Source organism: Equus przewalskii, chromosome 13, assembly GCF_037783145.1.
Source record: "Equus przewalskii isolate Varuska chromosome 13, EquPr2, whole genome shotgun sequence".
NCBI classification, from domain to species: Eukaryota; Metazoa; Chordata; class Mammalia; order Perissodactyla; family Equidae; genus Equus; species Equus przewalskii.
The window spans coordinates 76,225,772-76,239,743 of NC_091843.1; the positions used below are offsets into that span (position 1 = coordinate 76,225,772).

At 38.9% G+C, this 13,972-nt stretch overlaps 1 protein-coding gene across 1 annotated transcript in view; it reads right to left on the minus strand.

Annotated features, from left to right (window-relative positions):
• Window positions 1–13,972, minus strand: part of ADGRV1 (adhesion G protein-coupled receptor V1) — a 511,275-nt gene that overhangs the window by 310,658 nt on the left and 186,645 nt on the right. The window contains exons 67-73 of the mRNA XM_070569690.1: window positions 13,391–13,592; window positions 12,660–12,879; window positions 10,435–10,674; window positions 8,640–8,789; window positions 7,101–7,574; window positions 2,570–2,713; window positions 216–390 (exon numbers count right to left, since the gene is read on the minus strand). Of these exons, the coding sequence (XP_070425791.1) occupies window positions 216–390; window positions 2,570–2,713; window positions 7,101–7,574; window positions 8,640–8,789; window positions 10,435–10,674; window positions 12,660–12,879; window positions 13,391–13,592 (1,605 nt within the window). The remainder of the gene's footprint in view (window positions 1–215; window positions 391–2,569; window positions 2,714–7,100; window positions 7,575–8,639; window positions 8,790–10,434; window positions 10,675–12,659; window positions 12,880–13,390; window positions 13,593–13,972) is intronic.

The following is a 13,972-nucleotide window of genomic DNA, read 5'->3' on the forward strand; positions in this document are numbered from 1 at the left end:
CTATTTCCAGGTGAAGTATGAAGTTTTTAAATGACTGAATAAGGTTTTCCTCATCTCATCAAGCAGCCTGCACAACCCTGATCACTTAAACATGGGAGTGTTGTATTAGAAAGCAAAACTGTTCGGTGTCCAGAGTAAGGATGATCCAAGAAAACCATCGGCCAATTACACACCTCCATGTTCTACAGGCTCATCTTAGAAAAGCCACAACTCACCCAGTTCTGGGGTCATGTTGCCGACAACAATGAATTCAGGGATTTCTGACCCAGGAGCGTATCCAGCCGCCCAGGCCACGGTGAGAGAGCCATACGTGCCTCTTCTAGAAACCACAACGTGGCTCGTCCCGGCAGTGATGTCCACGAGAGGAAAAGCAGTAGATGCAAATCCAACCTGAGGAGAAACATGCTTAGAATATTATTCTATTTCTCCCTAAAGGTGCTCGTTTTCTGAAGAGTGGGTTAAATGTCAACTTCCCCTTTGTTTATCTATATATTTTCTTGTTTTAAACTATACTCAAAGAGTAATGTTTAAGAAATGACATCTCAGATTTGAAAATGTATTCTATTTTATAACTCAGATTATAGTTTACAGCTTTATTGTTTAATCAAATTGTAACCCTTTGAATTAGCAGAATCTAAAAAAGACAAATGTAATTATGGTTAAATGAAAGCAAAAGATTAAAAATGGCATTTTAATACGACTTGGTCATGGGCCTAGACAACCGCTTTGTCTAGAACTAAAGTTTGACTTCTTTCTAAGATATCACAAATTTCTTCGTTTATAAAATGAGCACGATGAACTCGATTTCCTAGTAAGGTTCTTTTCAGTTCTTTGATTCAATTTAATTTTTTTTTGAGGATCATAAAGCTTCAAAGTTTTTTTTTTTTTTAAATAATCATCTTTTTCATCTACATTGAGTAAGATCTCGTTTGAAGCGCAACCTTCCCAGGCTATGCTGGGATTTATAGATGATTTATGGATGAAATAAGTTCTGGTCCATGCCTAAGAGTGAAATCAGATTCCTGGCTTTACTTTGTGATCTGTATGACTCAGTTTACCTTTTATTCCTAATATCTATAAATTTTGGATACCATATGATCAACAGTTATATGTAAGACTCATTCTCCCCATTTCAAATTGGAATGTAGAGTAACAGAAAAGTATGAGAGGATGTTACAGGATAGCTTCAGAGCCACAAAAAAGAAAAACAAACTTTCAATTTGACACCAGCCCAGACTCTCTGTTACAGTGAGGCTTCTGCTCAGCAATTGCCAAAGGCTTTGGTAAATCTAGATCATGCTTGCTCGTGGCTAGAGGCTGTTTGAAGGTGTCCTAGCCCCATCACACACACACACACGGCTAAGAATACAGAGGATACACCAGGGACGGGAATACACTATGGTTGGCCCTATCTTGCCATTTGGGGTGACACAGTCTGGTGACAACGTGCGTGGACAAGGAGTAGGAAATACTTTACTACTCCAAATGAATGGTTCAAGTTGAAAAGAATCTTTTTCATAAAAATCTGTGAGCAAAAAGAAGATAAAAAAACTTCAAAGCATTATTAAATTCTATACCCTCACTCCCTCTTGAACAGAGGACGTGAAGAAAGAAAACATTCCTCTCAGTTATTTGTAATATTGGTGGATTCCAGTTTAGGGGACAAAGCAAATGCATTCCCTGTGGAGAAGTAGCCCAGGAGGGAGTAACTGAAGAGCATCCCCTTAGTGGCCAGAGACCGTGTTACATAAGCTGCTGGCCAGATCTGCGCAGACTCCCGCCCCTTCATCTGCACCGGTTCCACGTCAGCATCTTGGGCCAGGCTTGCCTTAGTCAACATGAAGGCGCTCCCACCTGAAGAGCAGGATGCACTGATATCTCATAATGGTTTCAAAAATACACATGCTACCACAGCCAGAGACAACAGCCGTGTCTTGTTGCAATCCTGACAGAATCGGCCTACACAGGAAGCAAAGCCCTCAAGGTGTTCTTTGTTCTAACGTGAATTTATGAAGACGTGAGGAAACCATCTTTCTTCCGATCAACTCAGGTAGAATATTCAAATATTTAGGTGCAACAGTGTCACAGGATCTCACCACTAGCCTTTATCTACATAAGCACAAACTTGCCACAGAAAACAGAGTCCCCAAAACTAAAGACAAATATTTACAATGTTAGTAAATGAAAAAGTCTGAAATATTAACTAATGTTTCATTCTAATTTTAATTATTTAGCACAAAATATCTCTATATTGAATATTCAATATCAAGAGAAAACCTGGAAATTTTGACTTCAGGTGATTGTTATTTTAAAAATGCTATACCTTACCTTCAAATTCTACAAGACATAAACTTTCTAAAACTCCAAAAACGGAACATATTTTTCTACCAAATGTTGAAGATTGACAAATTATTTTCATATAGTGTATCCATAATGTCTCTTGGATATTCATAGAATTACTTAGATTTAAAGAAATAGTGAATTGTAAGAGATTCTAAGAATCTTAGTCCTTCCTGTAAAAGCTGCCCTCTTGTGGTTCCCGGATAGTACCACACCCAGGGCCGCTTACCTGGGAATTGGCAGCTTCCTCTGGGACAGAAAGGACAGCGGATTTTGCTTCCTGGAGAATTTTTGGCATTCCATAGAAACGTCCACCAACAAGCATCACAGTCACCAGCTGCAAGGTGAAATTCGAGCCCAGGGATAGAAAAACCTAGGAACAAACAGTATGAATGAGTTTTTTAGTACCATAAACTAATTTTCAGAGAAAAACACTGACATTTGACGAGTCGTTAGCACACTGTCTCGGGTTCCTTTAGTATCAGCTTTATCAACATATGTTCTTTCCCCCTTGTTATAAAAAAAAATCACCAGTATGAAGACTGTGGAGCAAGGAGTGGTATTTGTAGAGTATAAAAAATACAAATTTGCAAATTCTCTGTGTGTTTCCAAAGGGCCCCAAGAAGCATGAGCGTCACAGAAGCAGTATTAGTGATAGAATTACGTGCCACAGGGATGGAAGGAGCTCACTGATGAATAGTCAGCCCCTAAAACCAGCAAAACTCACTTTCTTCCTCTTCATTGAGTAATAACTGATAACGCTAATGATGTTTACTCAAAATGGATAATGATTTAGGTATACCGATTATTTGAATATTTTGGATAAATAGAAAATACTAAACCATGTATTAGATTACCAATTTTCATAATCTTAGAATGCAACAAAATAGGGGAAATCCTGAATTTAAAAACTGCTGTTACACTAAAAGACTTTCCTTTTTGAAACTTACAACACATTTTCCCATAGAAACATTGCTATCGATGATGGGTAAGCCCCCGAGTTACCCCATAACCCGGAACACTACTAAAAACTCAGTACATCTTTATTGAATATAAAAACAACCATTTCTGTGGAATCTGTTTGTCCTTTAAATATCATGTCCTTAAACACCCATCACCCCCCCAAAATGTGCAAAACACGTACTACAGCAGTTTCAAATGTTGTGCAACACAGGGGTAGCAGATGTTTCATTCATTCAATCACTCTTCGTGTTTTCAAAATGGCATTCACCGAACATGAATCATAGGTCAAGTGCCAAGGAAACAGAAATAAATCACAGCGTCCTGACTTCAATCATGTGCCCCAGCCCCATGCAGTTCACTGGCTGGGCAGCTGAGGGTTTCTTTAATCCTTATTTCCAAAAGAATGAAGGCCCAGGTGTCAGTTTAAAGCACCCAGTCATTTGTGCCCTTCCACCCAGCTCCTCTGTTCATGGGCCCATCCAGCACACAGACTTGTGTCATGTGGCAGATCCCTGGGGGCAGGAATTAACCATGAAGTTGGACAGGAATGACAACGCATCTGAGGGGAAGCTGGATTGCCTACAGAAGAACAGCAGTGAGATTAATTTGAAAAGGAACTTAAAGGTTTTTAGGAGCTGAGCATGTTCTCCAGCATGCCCTTCCCTTTCTCTGACCCAGGACTGAACCACCAATACGGTTTTACATATTTCCCACCATTCTGGATGGCACTGGGGCACAAATAGAAGGAATTTACAGCCCCATAATATCCTGTGCACATCTCGAACACTGCTTATCCACATGCTTTTACAATGGGGTGTTAATGGGTCTTCTCCCACACTAGGCAGGGAGCAACACGACAACAGGATTGTGTCTTTGCCATCTTTGGATCTGCTGTGCTTCTCACAATAGCAGGTTCTCAATAAACGTTTGAATAAATGACTCAATGGCAAATATAAAATTCTTCTTGCATTCTAACTTAAATTCTTCTAAATTTAGACTTGTTTCTTTAGTGTGCCAATGATTCTTATTGTCAGTGTGTGCCTCATACAAGCCTGTTGTTAATCAGGGGTGGTAATAGTTTACACTCCAAGGTCCTGGTGGTAAACAAACATCAAGATCCTTCTAGTTTTCAGAGCCTAATGGAAACTTACCCTGTTCAAAGACCCATTTGAAGGTCCTTCTCTGTGGCTGACCTGTCCAAAGTCCTAACTTTTACTAGGAGGGTGGAGCAGGTTGAACTGTACGTAACTCTTGTAACTAATCCCCAGCTTCAAAGAGCGATGTGTAACACTCAGTATGAGAGGGAAGAAGGAACCACTGAAAAAGTCCCACCCTTGGTTTATGCACGTCACACCTTGCCCCAAACAGTTACCTTGAAAGACTAACTCACGCAGCAACACCTAATAATCTTGGTGCAGTCTTACACCACACATCCTGGAATGTGAGAGGGAGAAGGAACCAATGCCATTTTAACTATGTTCATGACAGATGTTAAAGTAAGCAATAAGAGGAAGCTTTCATGCATGCATAAGCTAGTAAATTTGTGTTTCTCTCTATTGAAAATAGACAGAAATCATAAAAGTAATTAAAATAAGTTTAAAGAAAATATTAAGAAATTTATAGATAATTTAAATAGCATTAGGAAAAGCTAAGTATCTTTACAAACTGTACCACCAAGCTTTCAAAATGAAATGAAAAGAAGACTACCATCCTTCAAAACATTCCAGGTACCACTCGTGACAAGAGACAATCTAAGAGGCAGGAAGATCGAGGGTCTCAGTCCATCTAATATGTATCACATATTTTGGTTTTTCTATACATAGTCTGAGAGTAATTCTACACTATCCACATTGCTTAGCAAAGTAATAGAATAATAGACTCTTCACTGTGGCATGTCTTATTATAAAATCTTATTATAAAATGATACAAAACTATTCCTTGAAAAGTTAAAGGAATGCCGCCTGGTGTTTATTAGCAGAGACTATAACTAGATTGTGTTCAGAAGGTGATGTTATGTAGATGTGTATGGGAAAATGTTTCAAGGCACATAATTTAAGCACACTGTATTTTGTAAAACTTTTCTCACTTGTAAATGAGACTTAGTACAATGATATTCTGGTTAACTGAATCCACCTCTCATTTCCCCAGCTTGTGCTCTATATTCCAGTCTTGAGAATTTTTGGATATAGGAAACGGAGGTTACAAACTGATAAAACAGGCCCATGGTATTAAGTCAGTCCCCCGGAGAACCACAGGGATGGAGAAATAGCTATGGGACCCATGTCTCACTAAGAAGCCTTCATTTGCCCCCTTTATTAAACAACAAAGACAAGACCCAGGGGCACAAAAGATCAAAAGGTTACAGAGCAGGTATGAATTAGTATAATACGCTGAATGATAACCTATTTTCTATTGATCATAAGCTTATATGAAACTAAGATCATCAATTACTGGGTGGGCTAAACTTAGTGGAATACAAATAGAAAGCTGCTTCCTTTCTCTCCTGTTACTGCTTTATGGGGTTTCTTTCCACTACCCTTTGACAACGTTGTGGTTAGATCTCACAGCTTTCAGTCACTTTCAGAAAGGCAAGGGCCACATCTATATCAATGAAAACTTCTATCTCCATTCAGTTAAACCTCCCTGTTTATCCCAGTTCTTGCTCCAGCCATACCTCAAGATCTACAGTGACAAAGGGGTCATGGTATGTTGTCTCCATCCTCCTCCAGGCCCCACTTGGACCTTTCCATCAATTTTCTGGCACTTCTAGGGGAAGTGGAGGGGTTGATTTGAGAAAGAATGACAAAGATCTTGCCTTGCTGCTGTAGTGCTTTCTCAGCTAACACTGGCTGACTGCTATCCCTCCAAGAGGGTAGGCACCCAAATGCTCGACCTTTCATGGAATCGATTTGGGTGTTCCTCGAAGACTTCAGAATCCCACTCTTCACTATTTGTCCATGGAGACGATGACCTTTTTGATTCTCTCCTAGCTTCGCAATCCACCCTGCAGATTTTTCTCAAGATGATGCTAATCTGGTTACCCTTTGGGGCAGCCTCTCTTAACCACAAGATAATTAATTCCCCGTGTCATAATGCATCCCATGTATGAAATAAATTAACTTCTCTCCTATGCATTGTACCATCCATGGGAGGATTAAGACGGTCACTCAAATCATTTTCTGTGGTTCAGACTGAGAAAGCCTGCTGGGGTATCTACTTGACCTACAGGAAATCCACATATTCTTATCACTCTCACCCTAAATGATGGCAGAGCAGTCTGCTGCCCTCTCTCCTCATTACCATCACAGAAAATCAGAGCCAATTTCCTAGGTTCCAGATTTTCAAGGAGAGAAGCAGGTACCAGTCTCTGTGTTCACACAGTTCCTCCAAACTCCAGGGAGCACATCTCAGTCTTTTTCCCACTGCGCTGCCTTTTGGTAGGAGCACTAGGAAGCCTACAAATTTTTCCCCTTCAATAAGCATCCTGCAGGTGTGTGCAAGTAGGTGTGTACGCGTGGATGTGTATGCACAGCACTTGGAACAGTTCTTGGATACTATGTAAGTATTAAAAAAAGTACCTACTACTGTTTAGACAAAAATATTTTATCTCCAAATAGGAATATACTTAATTCATTTATAATCTGCAACTGTATTCTCCAACAATTGCTATGCATTTCTATGGCATTTTTCATGGTTACATTGAAATTTATCTGAAGAAGATTTTAAACTGATCGTGAGATCAGCAAGGGCTCTTCAGAAGCAGCTTTGATCAAAGAAACTAAAGATGTGCTACAAACCTGACTTTTCACTGGCACCGTGTCCACTTTATATCTGGCCCCATCCTGGACCACCAGTTGCCTCTCTGCATTTTCAGTAACAATCGGCTGCTCCTTTTGATCAGATGATATTCGATATCCAACAGCCACCTCTCCAAACGTTCCAGCAAGCCGGGTTATATTAATTTGAATGAATCTACTAAGGTTCTGCCCAATAAATATCGACTGGTGATCTGAATGCAGAGCAAATACCCCATGTGGGTCATCATTTGCAGAAACAGAGAACCGTGTGATGCATTTTTCCGGATCCAGTTCTGCTCCTCCCTCTACAGAAACAAGCTGCATCACATAATCTTCCTCCACCTCGGGTACATCATCTGGCAGCACATGAACATCAAAGGTCACTTCACCCTCTCCATCAGCTATGGTGAAAAATCCTTTCGCAGAAAGAAAGTCTCCAGTAATATCAAACTCACTACTTATTTCCCAGTAAACCTAAAATAAAAGGAAAAAAATCCAACCAAGTTATATAATTCAGTATATTGAAATAAAATCCTTTAAATTATACGTTGTCCTTCATAATACACAAAAAATAAATTTTAATTATGCATCATTTTATTCAAAGCTAAAGTTTCCAAATAGTTTAGAAACTATGGAGGAATGACATTGGCATCACGAAATATATTAACTCTTTCAGGCTGTCGTATGCAATTTGCAGGACAGGAGTACAAGATCTCATTTCACCTACTTCTAAAATAATAACCTATTCTGAAGAGATAAAGAGAAGCAAGCTAACCTTAAAATGCCAGTTCCACAAATATATTCAAGAGTGAACCACCCACATTATTTGAAGATAAAAAGTGAGTAGATAATCTGATACTTCATATCAGAATATGTTTTGTTCACTTTTAACAAAAAAGGAATATCCATAAAGTTTCAAGAATTAAGAATCATTCTCTAAGAATTTTTGGACTCTAAACCATAAAGTTTCAGCTGAAGAAGTACCAGTTGATCTCCAATAGAGTAAAAGAGGTAAATTCATAGAGAAATCTCAAAAAATATGTTTGCTAGCAAACAGATATCCTTAATCTGTTAGATGAATATCCTGATGATTTACAATAGCATCCCCAAACATTCTATATCATTATAACACAAATGAAACCTCTTAAAAAACAGCTGCTAAATGGAAAAAATATATTGAGAAATAAAGCCGTGAAGAATATATTAAGCAATTTGCCAAAATCATTGATAGACTTAAGTAGGAAAAGCTTCACATTACAGCAAACAAGAAAATTCAAAATAGTTGAGCCATACTCTTCATGATTAAGTATCAGGAAGATCTTTTTAATCTAATTGTAACTAAATTTAGAAAGATAGCTAGGGGTTGATGCTAGCTAGAGAGCCCAAAGGTGCTTAAATGAACCTTCTTGGCTTCTCTGAAAACTCATGTCACTTCAGTTTATCAAACGTTTAACCAGCACATGCAGTGTCTCCGTTCTTTTCAACCGTATTTGTTAGGCAAATTGTTACTTTACTTAAAAATCCAATGAAAAATGATACCGTGATCGCTCCAGAAATGCCCTTGACTCTTCTGACAAAGAAAGTAATGGTTAGGGGCCCTTCCAGGGCTGATGGCTCTGAATAGGTCTTCTCAGATAAAGACTCAGGAGCAAACTGAACAACTCCATTTGGATCACCAGACTTTTGTATCTAAAAATAGAAACGGAGAACACAGTGAATAACACACTAACTATGGAGGAAATTATAGTATCTAACAGATCAATACACAGATAAGCTGAAGAAATAAAAGAAACAGAAGTAACACCTGAATATAATCTATCTAGCTACTGATTTTTTCTTTAAGGTATGCTTTTTGGTGAGGAAGATTGGCCCTAAGCAAACATCTGTTGCCAATCTTCCCTTTTTTTTTCTCTCCAAAGCCCCAGCACAGAGTTGTACATCCTAGTTGTAAGTCATTCTAGTTCTTCTGTGTGGGATGCTGCCACAGCATGGCTGGATGAGCAGTGTGTAAGTCTGCGGCCAGGATCTGAACCAGGAAACCCCAGGCCTCTGAAGCAGAGTGCACGAACTTAACCACTCAGTCATGGGGTCAGCCCCCTAAGTACCAATTTTTAAAAACCTTCTTTACTACACGGATTGTTAACTAAACAAGTAGGTTCTTATTCCCCAAGGATAATGGAATGTGTCCAGAAAATTACAATTTGTAGAATCTCAAAAGGATAGTACCTCGATGCCTGAATTTAGCTTTACTTGCCCCATGTTTGCTTCGCTTAACCAGCTAATTTTAACTAAGTTCTTTCTACTGATTCGGATACAATGTGGAGAGAAGCAAAAAGCCCTGTGATGGTAAATTTTATGTGTCGACTTGGCTAGGCTACGGTGCCCAACTGTTTGGTCAAACATAGTCGAGGTGTTGCTATGAAGGTATTTTGTAGATGTGATTAATATTTACAATCAGTTGACTTTAAGTAAAGGAGATTAACCTTGATAAGGTGGGTGGGCCTTATCCAATCAGTTGAAGGCCTTAAGAGCAAAAACGGCGGTCTCCCAGAGAAGAAGGAATCTGCCTCAAGATTGCAGTTGAGGAGTCCTGCTTGAGCTTCCTGCCTGCCTGCCCACAAAACTCAAACTCAAGACAGCAACTCCAGTTCTTTCCTGTTTCCTGCCTGCCAGTTTGCTCCACAGATTTTGGACTTGTCAGCCTCCAAAATTGTGTGAGCCAATTGCTTAAAATCAATCTCTCTCTCTCTGTTTCTCTGGAGAAATCTGACTGATACAGACCCCAGACAAGAGGATTTTCCAAACTTAAAAAAAGTGCACCTCTCCACATTGTTTTCAGTAGCCTTGGTCCCCAGCACTTTCCTCCCTGATGGACTGTGTGGTTCATATCAAACATGTGGAATTCACATCTGATCCAACACATCGCTGTGTTAACTGAACAAATACCATTCTTCCTTCCAATGATCTGACTCATTACTAGTTAATAACTTTTACGTACTTTGATGGCAAAGATATCCAATGTTTTTGCTGATGTAACAAATACCTCCTCTCTACAAGTGCCAAAGATTCCAAAAACACCAAATTTTCTCCAAGTGCAAAGTAAGTATTCATCACTATATTAAAGCCTTGCCTTTAAAAAGTTACCAATAATCTGGCTATATAATAACTAATATAAAACAAGAAAGTCTGACCCATAGGAATTATTATGACTTTACTGGTTTTATAACTTACAATTAATTCATCATGAGCCTGTAGAGTTTCAACAAATGCAAATGCATTTTCTGATAAATCCATTAAATCCTAAATCTTATGGGAAAAATAAAGTCAGACTTACTGTTAATATAACATCTTTAGCTCTGGAGTCTAATTTAGCTTCTCCTTTCACGAGTTGAAGTTTAATAATGAAAGTCTTTTCAACTTCAGTTTCTTCATGAGGATAGATCATCAGAAGTATGGTTCTCACTCCACCTTCTCCCTCTCCAAAATAGAAGGAGCCGCTCACTGGGTCTGCAATGTCTCTGTTCTGTGGTGCTAAGGCTTCCTGGGAATTGGGTCCTACTATCTCCCAGTGCACCTGCAGGGTGTTTGTTTTTTTAATAGAGATGATCAGTTTTAAACAAAGAATTACTTTGCAGGATATGGACTATTAGAAAAAAAAAATACATATACATGAAAATTATTCTAGAATATCTCCAGCAAATTCCTATGTTATCAACTCATGTTTTTAAAATAATGGTATTTGCAAATATAAACTGAATACATACATAATATCAGTATTCATGGATAACAATGCTAACAAGAAAAGAAAACTCAATACCTGATCATTTTTCATCACCACAGGATAACAAAAATATAAAAGTACATATTTTAAAAATATATACATGCTAGAGAAATATAAAAATTTTTTAAATATGTGATTGCAACACTGTCATGCTGTGTGCACAGGTTCTGTCAATCAAAACCTATTGGAATAAGACAATAAAACCATGTGAAAAGTCTGCTGGGTGTGCAATTCTTCTAAATATACTTAAGTAAACTCCTAGTATAAAATGAACGGAAATTTTTAGAAATTGTTATAAGAAATAAAGTTTTTGTTATAATATATGCATTTTTTAAAGTTTCTATAATTTAAAACTTTTCATATCCAGAAGAAAGAAAAATCAGGCACTTCTCTTTGCTTCTTTTATCTTTCATCAGCACTGGACAAGGCCGATCATCTCCTTTTCCTTGAAACACTGTGTCCTGTCTTTCTTGGCTTACATGATACTTAATATACACACCTTCCTAACTTTCCTCTTTCTTTACTTCTCAATCCTCCTTACTGGCTCTCCCTCCTTAGATCCCTAAACACTGGAAGCCCCAGGCTCGGTCCTGTATCCTTCACATCTCTATCTACCTTCCCTAAGCCCCATAGTTTCAAACATGTGTCAACACCTTCCGAACCTGTGTCTGCAGCCCTGCCCTCCCCACGACCCACACTCGCACATCCCCCTGCCTGCCTGACTCCTCCACTGGATGTCTAGTAACTATCTCAAATTAACATGGCCAAAACAGAACCCTTGATTTCCCCCCAAGCTTCTGCATCTCAGTGAACAGCATTACAATTTAACCAGTTGTTCAAACTAAAATTCTAGCTGTTATTCTTGATTCCTCTCTTTCTCTCAGCCTCCACTAGCCCAGTGAATTTCTCCTCCAAAACATACTCAGTGTCTTTTCACTTCTCACTATCTCCATCTCCACTCTTGTCTCAGCTGTCCATTTTCCCCACAGCAGTCATAAGTGAGCTGCTTAAAATGACAATTCAGTGGCATTGACATCATTCCCCTGCTTAAAACTCTCCAATGGCATCCTATTTGCATTTAGCATAAAATCTTTAACCTGTTTTAAGAGGTTCTCTGTGATCAAACACCTCCTGACCCCTCTGATCTACCTTGTGCTGTTACCCCCAACACATGCAGGCCCCCAGCACACAGACCTCCCCATCCCTCAAACATGCCTGGCTCGTAGACCTGCCCAAATGCTCATCCCTCTACATGACCACCTCTTCCTCCTCATCCACCTTTCAGCTTAAATATCATGCCCTCACCATCCAATCTAGAGTAGCCAGCACGTCACTCACAATTGTGTCTCTTGATTTTATATTCCTGCAAGGCGCTTGGTGTTACCATACCATTTTCTCTTTATTCCTTTGTTTATTGTTCTGAAAAGTCTATGAGAACAGACATGAGGTTTGTCTTGCTCACCACTGTGTTCTCGGTGCCCAGAACAGGGTCTGGCACATGGAAAACATTCAACAAATACTTGTTGAATTAATGCAATTTATCAGGATCCTTCATTTAATTTCTAACTTGCTCTCAAGAGTTCCCTGAGAACAGCTGTATGCCTCATACATTTTTATGTGCTTCATAGGACCTGGAAGCTACTTTACCTCTACCAGGTAATTAATAAATATTATTGATTGTGAATAAATAAAGGAATATATTTGAGGAACAAGAAAATCCAACACCAAACTCAATCTATCAAGAATTATTTTTAAAACCATGGGAGGAATAACTGTACCTGAATCTCACCCGAGAGGCCTCCAGTCCGCTCCAGCAGCAAGGGTAAAATCATTGTGGAATTGGGATTAGGAACAGAAATTTTGCTTTGATTGAGAAATCTTACAACGCCAAAGGGAGAGTCACTCTTGGCTATCGTGACTCTGCTCACTAGGTGGCGCCCAAGGACCGCTCCACCAGTAGCTCCAACCAGCAGAATTTCAATGGGCTCTGCAAATTCACTGCATAGCAAGAAGGAACAATTCTGTGAATCTAAACACATTAAAATGCTTCTAAAATCCAATAACTAGTCATTTTCCAAATTGGTCATACATATTCAAGGCACAGTAGTCACACACAAAGTGGGAAGAAGACGGTACTCAGCTAAAATCATGAATGATCAGCTTCAATATTACATAACTTGGGAGAGTTACCAGACTTTTTCCCACTCTTTTTAATTGCTTAACGCATTAAAAAAGTGCATGATGTTTCCACATTCTGATTAGACTTTTCAAATCCAAAGGAACAAAAATTATTTCCTCTATTTGAAAAAGTGACATCTACAGTCCTCGGTGGTCTCCCAAGCCCTTTTTCCCTACTCCAGTACCCCTAAAAGTTTTTCACTTGTTTCTCAATGGGCCCATGTATAATCTAAAATTCTATTATCAGTGCAAAATAGAGGTAAGGATTGGAGCACAGTGTTCGTGCTGTACGTATGCCCATATTATTTCCGATATCACTAAGTAGTATTACCTTTCATTGTCATCAATGATGGAGATATTTATAAAACTTAAGTTCTGCCCGTGCTGAAAGGTGACTGAACTGCCATGCAGCACGTAATCGACACCCCCAGGAACGGCGGAGGCGCTCTGAGAGATGAAATCAGCCGTCACGCGGCCGTAAGTTCCATGCAGCCTCACCACTGGGATCATGACCATCCCGACATCTTCCTCCACTGTAACGGGAATCTGGAATTAACTGGTACGCCAGACAAAGCAACTAACTTCAATTAAATTGGCAATTAAACATAATGGTACAATGCAAGCACTCAATTTTTCCAAAGTTCACTTATCTCTCTAAAAAAATGATTAGTGAAAATATCATGACTTGTTTTTTTAGGAGGAGTATAGTTTGTCACAAGTTGAAAGTTGTAGTGAGTAGTATAAGTTAGAATTTAAATAACCTATTGAATTAATCATAATCATTAGCATAGGCATTCTTCCTCTGCATGCCACATGCAAATAAATGACCCTTCACTAGAAAGAGAATTTTCACTGATTTCTAATCATCTGAAATTAAGTACTGCATAAGTTAGAAAGATTCACAAAAATGTTT